This window comes from Oxyura jamaicensis, chromosome 10 (assembly GCF_011077185.1).
Source record: "Oxyura jamaicensis isolate SHBP4307 breed ruddy duck chromosome 10, BPBGC_Ojam_1.0, whole genome shotgun sequence".
In the NCBI taxonomy this organism is placed as follows: Eukaryota; Metazoa; Chordata; class Aves; order Anseriformes; family Anatidae; genus Oxyura; species Oxyura jamaicensis.
In genome coordinates, this window is record NC_048902.1 from 3688591 (window position 1) to 3704638 (window position 16048).

General features: G+C 39.5%; 1 protein-coding gene across 7 annotated transcripts in view; it reads left to right on the plus strand.

Moving 5' to 3' along the window:
* TCF12 (transcription factor 12) overlaps nucleotides 1-16048 on the plus strand; it is a 163534-nt gene that overhangs the window by 123727 nt on the left and 23759 nt on the right. For all 7 annotated transcript variants that reach the window (XM_035336277.1, XM_035336279.1, XM_035336283.1 and 4 more), the window contains 4 exons: nucleotides 8987-9092; nucleotides 10263-10402; nucleotides 10735-10879; nucleotides 12250-12314. In XM_035336277.1, the coding sequence (XP_035192168.1) occupies nucleotides 8987-9092; nucleotides 10263-10402; nucleotides 10735-10879; nucleotides 12250-12314 (456 nt within the window). The remainder of the gene's footprint in view (nucleotides 1-8986; nucleotides 9093-10262; nucleotides 10403-10734; nucleotides 10880-12249; nucleotides 12315-16048) is intronic.

Sequence of the window (16048 nt, forward strand, 5' to 3'; positions counted from 1 at the left end):
TTGTTCCTCCTGCCCGCCCCGCGCCCGGGTCGGCTGGGGGCGGGGGGGCGGGGAGGGGGGGGGGCGGCCCGGGGCGGGGGGGCGCCGCCTCAGGACCGGCGGCCGGGAGCCGCGGCCGGGCCCGCCCGGCGCCCTCTGCCTCCGGCCCGGGCTCGGAGGCGCCCCCGGCCCCTCAGGGCGGCCCCGGGCCCCCGGTGCCCAGAGGCTGGGGAGCGCTCTTCGGCCCCCGGGAGCGAGCTGAGGGGGGCGCTTCACCCCGGGCCGGGCTGGGGCGAGAACAGCAGAGTGGGGAGGATAAGGGGAGCTGCTGGCAGTCGCCTCGTGTTTTTATTAACTCGTCTCTCTCCTCTCGCGGGCCGCCGAGAGCTTTGTCTTCGTTAGTAAACTTTTTGTCCGGGTTTTTGTTCGGCGCTAATTAACCGGGGGTGTTTCTGTTCGTTAAGGCTGCAGCGTGCGAGGGGAGCCGTGAGGTACCCGAGGGGAGACGAGGGCTGAGGCAAATCGCACGGTCTCTATTTCATTTCCTTTGGTACAAATGCCAGCTGTCTTTCAAATATGAAATTATTTTTCTTTCATGTCTGCTCCTGAGCTAAACCAGTCTGTTTGAAGTTTTATGTGAAGATATATATAAGGCTTAAGTAAAATTAACTGTACAATACCCCCGAAGCAAAGGAAATATAACTTGCATGGAGTTTTGATTTTATTCTTTCTAGAGCACAGATCACTCTATTACAACATTTCTCTTTGTTCTTGTAGCAGGAAAAAAGGCTTTGATCTTATTAAGTATTTCCAGGCATATAGTAGATGGAAGTGCTGGTACTGTAGGAGAGCATGGCTTGAAAATTGATAGCATGTGCCTGTTACGGGTCAGAGGTGACCTTTATGAGCTTGAAGAGTTAGTAAATAGATGACAAATCATATGACGATCCTGTATCATGTTGCCCGAGCTTTTATTTAATTTTTTTTAACTTCTGGCTGGCTTTTAGTGTTCTCTTTCCCAGGAATCCTGCAAGTTGGAACAAATTATTAATTTAAGTATATAGAAGGAGGATATATGAAGCTGAGGGGAGATTTTTTGTGTGTGTGTTTCTGTTTTTTTAAGCACAGGACGTACACACCAAATCTTTATGTGAAATTTTCTGTAATGGAAACACTATATAACTTATTTTTGATGTCTTATTACTTTTAATTATATTGTTCAGTCAGTTAGTAGTTGATGGTATGTGCCTCGTTGCTTGAGGTTTTGAGATTATTTGAATTACTGGATTTTGGGTACTGACATTTCCTTGGTTCCTACTGATATGTACAAAATCTGATTCACTTACAGGCAAAACAAGAGGGAAATGACGTGTAAAAAATATGTGGTGTGTTCATACTTACTGAATGTTTTGTTCCTTTAGAACTTCTTTAATTTGTAAGACAGAAGAAAGCCTAATATTAAACAAAAGAATAACTACTCAAGCACCACAATAGATGTTGTGCACTGGCACATAAATAAACTTAAATTTTAAAAATTGTCTGATTTAAAAAAAAAAAAAAAAAAAACTATTAGGAGAGGGTGTTTTTTTTGTAATTCCTGTATGTTTTAGGAGGGACACTTGAAAGTGAGAAGTCGTGTTTGAATGGAAATGCCTCATCAAGGAGTAAATCTTACCGTTATGTGTTACAGAAGTTATTAAAAATATGTTTCAAGAATCCTCACCAATTTAAAAAGAAAAAAAAAATAACATTCGTAAAGGAAAATAAAGTACTTGCACTGAAATAGAAAATTAAACCCGATTTTTCTTTCTTTTTTTTTTTGTTTCTCATCCTCCTTCACCTGTTGATATACAGAAAACATTTGTAGTTTATGGAAGGTTTATACAATTTTATTATGGAGCTTTGACAAATTTTGAAAATTGTGACAAAAATCACATTTATCTGTTCTTCACTTTCACCTTTCTCTGCTTTCATTTCTACAAGGGCTGTGCTGTAGACAAGAAAATAAATTATCCAACCCTAATTAAAGAAAAAAAAAAAGCACAAATCTAAATGATTCTTTTTTAAAGTTTGAATAATAAGTGAAATAATAAAGGAAACTTCATTAACTGATCATCTTTGTTTAAATTTTTAAAATGAAATGGCCTCAAGATACTTAATATAAATTTTGTATCTTGTTTGCGCATAGACTATAGACTGAAACGCAAGTTTTCCAATTTTTTCAGTTCACCTACAAGTTTAGAAAGAAATCGGTTATTTTCTAATGTCCTTTTTTCAGGAATCTGATGGTCTTACTCTGTGATTATTTCAAAATAGACTGCACTAATATCAGTTATCACCAAAATAAATCAATTTAAGATACAGTATTACTTATGTTTTATGTCATCTGTGACTATTTCACATGAGAATAAATCTGAGTTTTATGTCATCTGTGACTATTTCACATGAGAATAAATCTGAGTATTACACATCACGGTTGTATTCCGCGCGTGGTACAGGTTAATATGACACAGCAGTCTCTGGATGGTTGTTGTTGAGTAAACATCGCTTTTTCTCAGCATAAGCTGAGATTTCAATGATCCCTTTATGAAGATGGAGTTACTGCATCTTTTGCAGTGAATTTCTGCAATACCCGTGAAAAAGTGCTGAAAAAGATGCAACTTTTTTGATTGTTTTTTTGTAAGCTAGCTTGTGTTTTGAAAATTTTGAGGGCAAAAGGTTATTTATGAACACGTCTGTGTATATACACGTATGTGACATGTCGATATGGACAAATACACCCAGGTGCGAGTATGTGTACCCGTGTTGAATACTTTTTAGTGAAGAAGCTGTCTTGCAGCCATTGCTGTCAGAGTTATAACATCAAGAAAAGCATTTAATAATTTGGAAAGCGCTCAGGTGACATGACAGCATGCCTCTCTGTTGCTGTAATGCAATAAATAATGTATCACGTCCTTTAACAGCAATGGAAAATGTTTTCAGTTTGTAAATTTTTGAGCGACCAGGTGCTAAGAATTATTATTAAATTCTGCTTTTATTAGTATTGGGCCAGTTAGTATACAGGGAGAAAAGTACAATTAAATCTGTTCTGTGCCATATGCTGCCCACAGCAACTTAGACAAGGTCAAAGCTAACATTTGGAAGTCAGGATAAATAGAAGATCATCTGGAAAATCTCTAGGGGTACGCTGCTGTGGACATTGAATAAAGAGAGGTAGGAAATGCTGGTCAGCTGGATTTCTTCTGTTCCTCACCCTTCCCTTTTCCCCTCCCCTCCCCACCCCTCCAAAAATGTACCACGAGTTCATCAGCCCGAGAGTTTGCTCTGCTCCACTCCGCTGGGTTAAACTGCCACCGTACTGAGCAGTGGTCCCCTGCCAGAAGGGGGTCTTGGCTGCAGCAAGCCTTACCGATGCTTTGGAGCATAGGTTGTGTCCCTTTCCTTGGGCAAATGAAAGCAGCTAGGGATGGGCTCAGGTGCTGGATTGGACGGATCTATTTTGCTCAAAATGTGAGCACACCCATTTGTTCCATGGATTTGCTTTCAGAAATGACATTCATGTTGAGGTCCGTTGGTAGAAATGCAGCGGTCTGTCGCAAGTCCAGAAACTGAGAGTACCAGCAGGTTCAGGGAAAACATTACCGAATACAAAAGATAGGATTGTATCTCTGCTGCTGTATCTTCCTGTGGTCACTGGTGGTGAGGGGGATTCCTAGCACAGCTACAACAGCTTTCTGAAATACAGGGAAGCTAATTTGTTTCAACTTTTCTTTTTTTGTTTCTTTAAAAATCTGTTTTAAATAGGAATTTTTGAAGACTGACTTGTATGCATTCTTTAGTAACAGTGTAGTCAGAAAAGCCTGGGGAAGAGGGCTTTGCTGTTCTAGTAAATGGAAAAGGAATCTTCAAGCATTACATACACATTTATTTTTGGTGTTGTTCCTGTCGCCTTAAGGTTTTTTCCTCCTCCTGTCCTCACACTTTAAAAAATCAAAAATTTAAAAAATCAAAAGAACAAACCAAAACATTTCTGTATCCTGACTTTGGGATTTTGGGTAAGTTGGCCTATCGCATTTTAACATGACTTCAAAATTATCATTTGCTGGGGAAGAAGCTAGGAAGCCTGTATCATTGCAGTAGGATTCTGCATTTCAAAAATACCCAAATAGGCATGTATAGCACGCCTAAACTGCGTAAACATTTATTTAAGATGGAATCCAGTTTAGCTGCTTCAAGGAGTTTGAATTTTATACCATCCCTAAAAATTATGGTTGGATTTGCAGGCGAGACAGATGCTCTGTTCTCTTTGAGGACTGTTTTATTTTCTTTCTGGGTGGTGAGAAGAGGTTTTAAAATATATGAGCCTTTACACCTGGTATTGGAAACAAAAAGTAGGATTTAGGATGTGGTGTACTGATCTTGTTTCTATATTAGAGCTGTTCTCCGTTTTATCATCTTGCTTAAATAGCAACTAAAAAATTTAGCTGTGCTTTTGGCAATTTCTGTCTCGCTGTAAAGTAGTGAAGGGAAAAGTAGTTACTGTTCTACATTCCGAAAGCTTTAGTACGTGGTTCTGTCAGAAATATAATAAACATGAAAACAAGTCTCTTTTTTTCCCAGAGCTGCCTTTCAGCAGAATGAGCTTTTGCGGCGAAACCTGCAGATAATACACTGTAAAATTTTGCCACATGTACAAATCATTCATCGGCACACACTTGCTTAGTGCATGACTGATGCTGATGGAATGTAGCTGGGCTAGTTAGCGGAGTTTACAAGCTACAGAGAAGGTTATCCATTTCTACTGGATTCAAAAAATTGTCTCTCCTGCAGCTTGCTAAATACTTCCCAGGACTTCCAAGAATTGTTAATAAATAGAATTAAATGAGGAGCATAATTTGTAATTTCATAAATAGGGAGACTTGGTCCTGAGATAGCATGAGCTCATCAGAAGTAAGCTTTGATTGCTTCGTTGCTATTTTTTAATCGGCTTTTAACATTAATATTAAACATCGATAAATATTTTAGAATTCGGACCAGATTAAGGGAGAGTTGCTTGAGAAGAAGTGTGCCAACAGGGAGACTCGTAGTGTTGTATTTGTTAAATGCATTTATAGAATGAGACTTGGAAGCTTTACTTAAAGTAAAATTTGCTAACCCCAAATCTTCAAGTTAATGTTTGTGTTACTGGCACTTGTGATAGGAGCACGCTGTGTAATCCTTTGACTTCTCTTAGATATATTGGGTTGGGGCTAAGTTCTATGGTAGCGTTCATTGAATATATTGGGAACAAAGGCAGATTTCAGAACTCTGGTGCGTGTGCTTTGCCTAAACTGCTGTCGTACAGATCCAGTCTGCTCAGTGCTACGTTCTGGAAGTCAGCTCCCCACCCTCAAAAAACTCTTTGTCGTCATCCTGCCTTTCCCACTGGAGAAATGCAAAATGGTGCCGGATGCGGAAGAGACAGAAGTGGGTCTATGATTTGATGTTCTTTGCAGCTTGTTTGCCCTGCTTCCCTCAGTGGAGGCCATCCAGCCTCCAGAAGTACTGCGCTGTTAGGATTAATGTATATTCTAGCACAGCTCCAAAAAGAGTTGAGTCCTCCACTTGATAAGTCATTTAAAAAACTCTTCTTGGCATGTGTTTATTGGAAGGGAGTTTCCCATTCATAATCGAGAGCGTTGTGCTTGTCAGTCGAGAGGCACATCCTGTGCCTTCGGGTGTAGTGTACTGAAGGGGATTAGAAGGTGGGTTCCTCTCCTACCTGCTGGGGAGCGCCAGCTTCCAAGGAGACAGGGTGACCTTTTAACAGTATTCCTCGTCTTTGGGGGAATGTCAGCCAGGAAAAACTGGCTTGATGCCTCCTGGATGTCACTGTTATCAGTTTAATAGCTAGAAGAGGCTGTCTTGAGCAGCCACGTCATATTTATAACTGCCTTACTCAGCTGTCGCAGAAGAGCAGCCCTTTAAGTAGGGCACAGGCTGCCTCGCCGCGGAGCAGCTCGCCAGGCCTCTGGCGGGCTGCGTTCTGCTGGACTGGTCCTAACGCAAGCGGGGCTTTGGGAGCCAGCGAGCTGGTCAAGCTTATACATCACTTCCCAACGTCAAAATAGGATGGCATTTTTTTTTACCATCAACTCTTCGGATTTAAAAAAAGAAGTTATTTTGCATCTGATGGACTTCAGGTTAATCCTAGTAAATCCTCTGCTTTGCTTTTAAATTTTGTTTGTAGCAACACAACATAAAAAATTATGATTAGGTCATTAACCAGAAAAAAACCTGGCGCTCATCTGCAGGTGATCAGATGACATCAGAGGCCTGGTTTTAATTTGTGGGTAGTTCTGATTGTAACTAAAAGAGACTTGCTCCTTTTGTGGAATTGGCTGGCTATTTCCCCACATCTGGAGTTAATGAAGTCTTTGAGACCACATCAGTTGTGTTTTGCCGCAAGAGCTCTTTGATCTGAAAGATCTAGACTGGCACAAGTGCAGCTTCATAACATCGCAGCTATGTTTTTGCAATCTATAGTTAAGATACCAAAACAAGCAGAAACTCTATAAAGTTGTGTGTCTGTGCGAGGACTTTCATGTAGCTGTTTGAAAGGGCTTCTCTTACTTTGACACAATTCATAACATTTTTGTTATGTTAATGGCTTGTACATACATATCTGTAAATGATAGGTCTGTACAAGGTTTTCAGTTCAATCTGCCTTTTGAGGTGGCGTTTGATCAGTTTTTGGAAATCAAATTAATGTAAAATGTTAAAATTTCAGTCTGAAGTTTACATTTACAAATCTCATCGATACCATGGTTTAAAAGTATAATTCGTAATTGTAGATTATTTCACATTTATCAGTGTACATCTTCTTGTCAGTGCTAAATGTCATAAAGCTTTGTTTCCACTGCTGTCCCGTGACAGTGATAGATTTTCCATCAGCTATAGCATATGCTGCGTTATTCTGCACAGCAGAACTTGTAAATTAAGCCCAATTTTGCCTAATATGTTTGCAGTCCTACGACTGTGAGTATTTACAATTTGACAGAGTGACATTTCTGTTAAAATATGTCAGAGGCAGGGAATATACATGCATTCATCATATATAGTAAATACATATGTACTGCTAACGTTGCTTATAACGTATTGTCATTCTGTCACTCAGATTTGATGAGCATCTCTATTTTACACTTATTCGAGAAATCTAAAATTTGCAAGTAAAATATTGAACAAAAGCTCCTCGGAAAGGCTTTCTTTCCTAAAATAGCTTTTTTCCCCCCTCTATTTTGATTCAAAATTCAAATTTTAAAAACAAACATGCAGCTAAAAGTCCCGAGGTTTGCACTTGACTCCTTTTTATCAGCTCTCTTGTTACCTGCTGGTTTCCCTGCCTGGTTTGTATCGGCAACCGTGCCCTAGCGTCGTTCCCTGTGCCCTTGCGCTGATGCCATCATACTGCAGCTTTGATGGGTTTTATTGAAATTCTGTTGATGTAAAACGAGTCTCGGAGCGTGGTAAAGCAGCCCCCCGATATAAAGGAGTGCTGTCTGCAGGCACATGCCCAACCATTTGGTCTGACAACAGCAGGCTAGGAAAGCATTTGGGAGTAGGGAGGAGGGGTATTGGTATGCAAATGAAGGCAGGGACTTACCCACTTCACTTTCTAAATATCCGTATCAGAACATTCACCCTTCCAGAGAACAATAGTTCTCTTTTAGCAGACTTTGCTTTTTTGTTGGCTGGCTTGTTTTTGCTATCCCTTCTCTTGCTTGGTAAACACCGGGTACCACAAAGAGAGAAGAGAGGTGCATGGTGTAGCTGCATACGTAGGCCCGCATTTGCATAGCTAAGGATAAAAATGTGCACTGCTGAGTTTTAGGGCACAGCGCGCTATCTGGGGTTTGAAGTTTTAAAATTATTCTTAATAAAGTGTGTTTATTTTATCTGTAGCGTCGTGTTTACAAGGAAGGTGAATGATTTACAAATAGTAGTCCTGCACTTTTTACTTTGTAGCAAAAAATTATTTGGGTTCCATGTTGCACTTGGATGTTCTTTGCTACCACGTTTATTAATTGGCCCTTTTTAATACATCTTTTCAGCTTATGCTAGTCATATTGCAGTATTTGGTATATTGACTACATTACTGTTACGGAGAAAGAGCATGGCTTAGAAAAAACAGGGTTGTGGGTAGAGTCCTTGAGGCTGAATGCCGGCTTTGTTGATCAGAATTACTTAGTCCTGAATATGCTTCAGACGCGCGTGCACACGTGCGTATATTTAGAGACACTACAGTGGAAACTTCTAACCATTATGCTTACCTAGCTTCTGAAAATTTTTAATTTGTTAAGAAAGTTGTTTGCAGGTCGAAATTAGTCATTCCAGTGTGGTGTTACCCTGAACAAAGGATGATGCTGGCTTTCTTTAATGCTAGGCCAGTGTGAAAAAAGAGCTAGCTCGGTGTTGCAGTTTGAAGATTATTCTGCAAGTCTTGCCTTATGTTTATTTTTGATGACTTTACAAAGGGGTGCAAGTTTTTGAATGGTTGGTAAAACAGTTGCGTTAAAAGTCCTTCCATTTGTCACTGGATGTTCTTTTTCCTTCTGATTGTTGGGATGCCAACTAGTTAAATATTCAAACAGGCATTGAGTTGTTTTAAAGTAAATTTGTTTGAGGCCCAGTTGTTTTATCTTGCTGCTTTTTTTTTTTTTTTTTTTATCTTGAGCAACAAGTCTATGCGAGTCATGCACTTAGAAAGCAAAATCAGCATTCAAGCTTTTATCAGGCCACCTGGCTGAGTTGGCACACCAGAAAGCATGTTGTTGGGATCATTCTACTGTAGTTCCACTGTACTGTGGCAACTTGCTAAAAAGCAAATAAAACAAGGGCAACAAATGCTGCAGCTTGCTACACTGTTCTTTTTTTTATTTAGTTTTCTGCGTGTGTATGCTGTTCTGGGTTTCTTAATGCATGACACCCAAATATTACTACAGTGCTTTTATTGCTTTCCAATATTTAGGTGTATGCACCATCCCCGAGCTCTGATGATTTCAACAGAGAATCTCCAAGTTACCCGTCTCCTAAGCCACCGAGCAGTATGTTTGCTAGCACTTTCTTTATGCAAGGTAAGTAAAAAGATTTAAGTATATGGGTAAGGTACAACTTGTCCTTTAGGCAGAAATTTGAAGTTAGCCACTGTTACACAGAACGAGTGGGGAAACTTAAAGGTGATATACTGTTCTAGATCTTACAGCTAAATTTTATATACTTTTAAAACAGTTAGATGAAGGGAGCTGTCTGTTGATTTAAAGTTTTTCTCATGACATTAATTGCTGACTGAAATTTAAGGGGATTATACACCAGGCCAGATGGACAGAATCCCCCATCCTTTGATTTGTAGGGGCTTCAGAGCAGCCCACTGGAGTGATAGAGAAAAATGAGGTGAGGGCTTCTTGACTGTTCCGGAATTTGACTGTAGAATATCAGCTAACAGTCCAACTGCTCAAATGCTTGTGTATCCAGCATGCAAAAAAAAGGGGGGGGGGGAGGGCGGGGATTGAATGGAAGAAAATGAGAGCAGAATTCATTTCCTTGGCCTCACGTCATACAAGTAGCTCATGCTGCAGTCTGATGGGGTTTTGGAGCATATTGAAAGCATGGCCTCTAAGTACGGGAATTTACAGAGCGCTTCAGTTTGTACTGCAGAAGGAAAGCTGCATTGATGTGCTTGGGTTTAAGGCTTATGTAATGTAGTAATTTCAGTTGCTTAAATCTGCTATTATGAAATGTTTTCATATTTTTATGGTACTAAGGTATTTTAGGCTATAAATTACTTCTTTTAGATTAATAGATGTTTTGCACTGTATGTTTATGATGAGCTCTGCTTAGCCAAACTTCTCTCCCTTCCACCCCCTTTTTATTATTTCTTCTAGTCTGGAATTTTTATCAACACTCTTGATATAAATCTGGCCCTACTGAAGGTCTGTGTAATTAGCAGAAGTACTTGGTATTTTCTCAGCTGTGGTTGGATTGCATTTCAGCTATAAAGCCTCTGCTGTTTTTTTTGTTTTGTTCTTTATAAATATAGTAACAGTGTGGCGATAGAAAAATAGGAGACACATTATAAACTAGCCACCATTTTCCTGCTGATGTTCATCTGAGTAGCTGAAACATGTATTCTTTTAAAATATTTTTGTAAAAGAAAGTAGAATTCAATACGACTCTTCATGAAATGTATTCTTTTTTTTTTTCTTTGTTATTAAATATGTGTGTATGTATTTTAAAAAAAAAAAAAGATGGGACCCACAACTCTTCTGACCTCTGGAGTTCATCCAATGGCATGAGCCAGCCTGGCTACGGTGGAATGCTGGGAGGCTCCTCGTCACACATGTCCCAGTCCAGCAGTTATGGCAGCCTGCACACACATGACCGTTTGGTAAGTTATGCAGCGTGGGTTAATGTAGTTGTGCTTGTATATGGAGATCTCATCTACAGGAATTTGTTTTTTGTTTGCTCCTCATGTATATCAGTTAAAAACTCGGTTGTCAGAAAGAAAAGTCATTATTCTGACGTACTATGCCAGAACAACGTTCTTTTATTTATGTTTGTATAAGTAAAAGTTGTGTCTGTATAGTGGTCTGTTCAGAGGGTGGGTAAGTCCCTTTTTTTTTTTTCATAAAGAGCTGGCTGTTGTGTATTTAATATCTTAAAATGTCAACATTAATTTCAGACAACTTAATATCTTATGTCTGTTTCTCTTTTCTCCAGAGCTATCCCCCGCATTCAGTCTCACCTACAGATATAAATGCCAGTCTTCCTCCAATGTCTAGCTTCCATCGTGGCAGTACCAGCAGTTCACCTTATGTAGCTGCCTCACACACTCCACCTGTCAACGGATCAGATAATATTCTGGGTAAAAAAACTCTTCCTGCATTGTTCTTCCTGCCTTTTTTTTAATTTACAAGAAAATGCAATTTAGGACTGCAACATGCACAAAGTTAATAAATTATGTTCATATAAGTAGTACTGGTGTTACAGTTTGCAGAGCTGCCATTTCCCCAATGTACTGTGCTGGAGAAAGGCAGGAAGACTGTTTCTTTGGGCTTCAGGGAGCTTTATAAACTGTATCATAAATTCCTCCCTTAACTGATTTGGAGATTACTGAGTAGCCAGTATGGTGGCTGGTTTAACCTCTTCCATGCTTGCCTAGAAATCACAAAATATAGTATGATGATCTGTTCTTTCCTTCCTCATCCTTTTGATCAGCTTGGGAAGAGTTAGAAGAAATGAAATGTATGCCTCCTGTTTTCAGTGTGCCTTTTTTTCTTTTCTCTTTTTTTTCCCCTGAAGATTGTAGATGTAATGATGCACTACATCTCTTTAGATACAGATGTGGAAATTAAATGGTTGTAGGTGACCTTTTTCAGTTTGATGGGATTTGCACTAGGCTTCATTTTAACTAAGCAGAATTTAGTTAGAGCGACTGTATTGGCTTGGATTTGGGAATACGTTTTAAATAGCGAGTGTTGGATGATTTGGGTTTCTGGTTTGAATGGTTCATACTCGCATCAAATGCAGTTTTTTTGACATTAGAAGTTGATTATTGCAGAAAGGAGATTCACTTTAAAGGGTCTGTCTTATACAGTAAATGAGATTTCAAAGGACTCAGGTCCTTCCTGTGTTTATATGGTTAGGTGTTCAGACATTCTTTTGTTTTGGTGTTTGGAGCAAAAGGGCACATCAAGCTGCTGACGTGCAACTAATGACAGGAGTGGCAGCAGCTTGGCGGTTAAGATCTTTTCAGGGATTTTCTAAAATAGACGTGAGAGTATAATATAGGGAACTAGAGCAGGGGAACAAGGAGATGTGCAAGGAGCTATTCAATGCATTCAGCTTCTAGAGTTAATGAAATGTGCAGCACTTCAGTGATAGCAGTTTAGGAATAAGCTGCAATGATATAATTAGTATTTCTATTTTCTCTTCACATTTCATTGAAATCAGTCTGTGATCTTAGACAGCAATTTTGGTCTTTTTTCTAACTACGTATACTTGTTGGTCCTTAAGTTATTATGGTGATACTGTGTTTGACTTTTAAGAGGAGAGCATATATATTTAATTGTTTTAATGAAATCTTTTAAGTACATTGAGAACTGATTCTATTCACACTGACTTCCTCAGAATCTCCATTTAAACGGTGGTTGTTCAACTGTATGTGATGAATAAAATAAGAATGAAAGATTTTCAGCTTGAAAAATAAGTGTTGGTTTGCTTTCCATGTTACAGGAAACAGAGGAAATGGTGCTGGAAGCTCACAGACAGGTGATGCGCTTGGAAAGGCATTGGCATCTGTGAGTAGAAGTTAAATATTCAGATCTTAAATGATGTATTTTGATCATAGCTTTTGATCATAGTTATTTGTGTTAATTTTGTAATACCAAATTCGGGGGGGGTTGGTCATGTGTGAAGATAATGTACTATGTCATATACAAGATAATCATCCCCAAGAAGGCAAGTGAAAAACTATGCTTTTATTTGTAGAAGACGAGTTTTGACTTATTTTTAAACAGCATTTGTCCTAGATTTTTTGGTCTCCTGAAAAAAGAAAGTTGTTTATACAAAGTAAAAGATAATCATAAAAAAGTTTAGATTTCTATTTTCTTTTCTATAGAGTTCTAGTTAGTCATATGTTTCTAACGTTACTCTTACAGCACATCTTGCCTCAAGGTTCAAATGCATTCTCGGTGGCCTTATAAAACTGAGAGGTTTTGAATGCTGTCTTGTGTAACTGTAACTTATGGAACAGGTTTTAAAATGCTATATGTGCATAAAGTTTGAATTTTAACCCTTGCTGGAGTCAGGTAAAACATTGCAAGTGCCTCCAGTCTGCTAACAATGTAATGCTATGTTTACATATGCATGTTTACAGTGATTATTTCAGTGTTAATACAGTTAAATTAAGAAATAATTTATACGGAATGGTGATTATTTTCAAAATAATATGTATCAATTAGGTCTTGTATTCAGTACCTGACTTAATTCTCATTATATGAGAATTTTCAGACTTAGAAGTGGTGACTGGGGAAGCGCTCTGTACTACTTGTGCTTGGCAAATAGACTAACTCTGATTCAAAAGAAATAAGTGACTACTATGCAGCCCCAAAAGAGTGTTGCATTCTGCTTCTGTTACCTCATACCAGCAAATGGAAATGTGCATAGTCGTGCAGATCCTATTACTCTGCATCCCTCAAAGGGTCGAATGTTAAAAGATCACCAGATCAGATAATGGCTGTGATGTCCATATTGGGTAGGAGAACTGTGACCTGCTGGCTTCGAGGAGAAAAATGTTGTCTCTGTTGCTTTTGGGGCATCGGCAAGTATACGACAACACACAAGCACAGAGGGCAGTTAACACTCCCTTTTTGTCTGTTTGAGACCTGTCAGAAAAGAACTGGGATCAGTTTGGCTCCTGGAAATGTAACGCTTATGCACTTTAGGCTGTCCATTACTCTGCAGATGTTTTAGGATGTCTGTTGTTCTGCAGCCCGACCAAAATTTGTGTTAAGTTTGACATGTCGGCCAGCAAGACCTGTGGGACTTTGTGATGTTTTCCATTGCTCTTTTTTTTTTTTTTAACATTTTTTTCTTGTCTTTTTATTGTTTTCCTATTTGAAAGATCCCCAGGTATCTTTGCCCAAGTCCCTAGCTTGAGAAATCCAGGCTGGTGTTTTGAGAAGAATTCTAAATGTATTGGGAGTGGAAGTCAGGGCAGAAATGTTTAATCTAACTGGTGGGTGGGCTTTGGTTGTCATAGAAACTTGTTTCTGTCATCCCGTGTTGCTGCTTGGCAGGAGCAGCCAGGTCATTCCATAAATCATTTCTGTCGGAGCTGATGGTGATGCATTCCATCTGCTCTATCAGTGCATGCCATAGTCTGCACACTTCAAATCCCTCGCCTCATCCATCTGCTCCCCCCGCGCCCCAACACGCACGCCCCCAGCACGCTTCTTGGGCTCCTTCAGGAGGGAGGGCAGCTCGCCCAGCCCTGCTGTGGGGAGGAGGGAGCTCCCCTGCCCAACAATTTAGCCCGCGTCGGTCTGGTGGGTATTAAGCCCCGGGTTCTTGTCCGGTTGGGCAAAGTTTCAGTTAAGTACTGCAGTTGTTGGAGAAGGCACGGTACGGCTTTCTGCTAGGATTTTGGACGCTACCGCTGCAACTGCTGAGAGGAATTTCTAGTTCTAAAATGCTGTTGGTGCACATCTTACAATAGGCCTTTCATGTGCGAAACATCAGAGGATACGACATTTGTTCTTCAGTTTAGGTATTAAAGACCATACAGAATAGTATGTGATTAAACATGTAAGGCCAGATAATACATTTGCAAAGGTTCTTTTATTTTAGGTTTAAGCCTGGATAATTGTGGTCTTAATCTCAGGGTAGGCAAGAAAGAGAATTGTACATGAAAGTATTTACACAAAGTTCCCAAAGCCCTGTGGATTATGCATTAGTTTGGATAATGAACTAGTATAGATAGAAAGAAAGGAAAATCTGGGTATTTGTGCCATTTCTAATGTGTTTCCCTGAACATTTGCCAGACAATAACCCTTTAAGATTGTGCCCATGGAGGGTTATATGGCAGGAGAAACATCTGGTTTATTTCATTGCCTAATGCCAAATCAAAACACTTGGTCTTTAATTTAGAGGAGATCAAACAGGAGGACTGTTTAACTTTGTTGATGATATCAGAGCTCTTTGTGATAACTTATGTTTTGATTCCTACCTCAGAACCAGGGTAAAGGCCTTTGTACCATCGGGTAGTTAAATAGCCACTGGTCCCCTAACAAAAGAAAAGAAAATGTAGGGAAGTTGACTTCTAAAAGTAATTCATGAATTAAGTTTCTTTGTTGCTTTAGACTCAATAACATTAGCATAACAAAGCCTAACTGAAATGTACACTGTAGTGTTTAAAAAATTGGACTAACAGCTCTGAGGTTTGGCTCTGCAGGCTCTCAATTGTATGGCTTTTGTCTAAGCGCCTTTTCATTAGACCCTGGCATATTGGCACCCTGCTGATTGGAATGGACCATGACTGATGGGAGGAGGAGTCTCATTTGTTGCAGTAAAATGAGTCATGTTACCGTTTAAGCCTGGCAGAAGGTGTCAGGGTTGTTCATCATTGGTCATTTAACAGTACGGCAGCCAGGGACTGCATGCGGGATGAATTCTGACTTCGTGTTTTATTTGTGGCTTCTTCTACTGTGGCTGCTGCTGCTGCTTATAAAATACAGTGAAATAAAATGGGCAGGTGATGTGCTGGAAAACAATCAGTTCCAAACAAAGCGTGAGCTCCTTTGTTATTCTGACAGAATTTTATTTTTTCAGTATCTTTTTATCTGTCTGTGGAACTCGACAGTTCTCAGCCTGGCACTGAGTGCCTGACCACAGTTTCTTTTATAGTGATGTAGTTTGTTCTCCTGGGTATGATTTTTGTGTCGTGTACAAAAGGGATGAGACGTTTCTATTAAGGAGGCGATGGTCTTTTCTAATGTGGGATAGGCCAGGAAGAAGCAGGTGGTTTTTTAGGTCCTGGTTCTGTCTCTTCACAAAATACAATATGCAACTTACCCAAGTCCCAGTTTATTGTGAGCTAAGTGTTGAACTGTCGTACTGGCTGTGTGAAGAGACATCAGCCACACTGCCAGTGAAGATTTTTTTTTAATTGCCATCTGATGACTAACAAATTGCGGTCTCTGCTCAAGTAAAACAGGTTTGAACTGGTGACCCATAAAAAAATATGTTCTAAAGTCCATAGCTAGCTTCTAAAACCATTTAATTCCCTTTGCCAAATGATTTTCAGGAGACTTTTTGAAATTTTCAGATTAAAGCTTTGGATGTTGTGTCTTGTATTTTTATCAGGACTTACTATGACATTAATAGCAAGGAATAAATTGTTGCAATTGGAGATTTAGTATCTAAAGGGAGCAATTGATACTGAAATAAGAGAGAAAAATTCTTTGTGCTGCAATATGTAGAAACAGCAACAACATTTCAGGTGGCTTTTATTTGAGAGGCACCAGTAGTAATG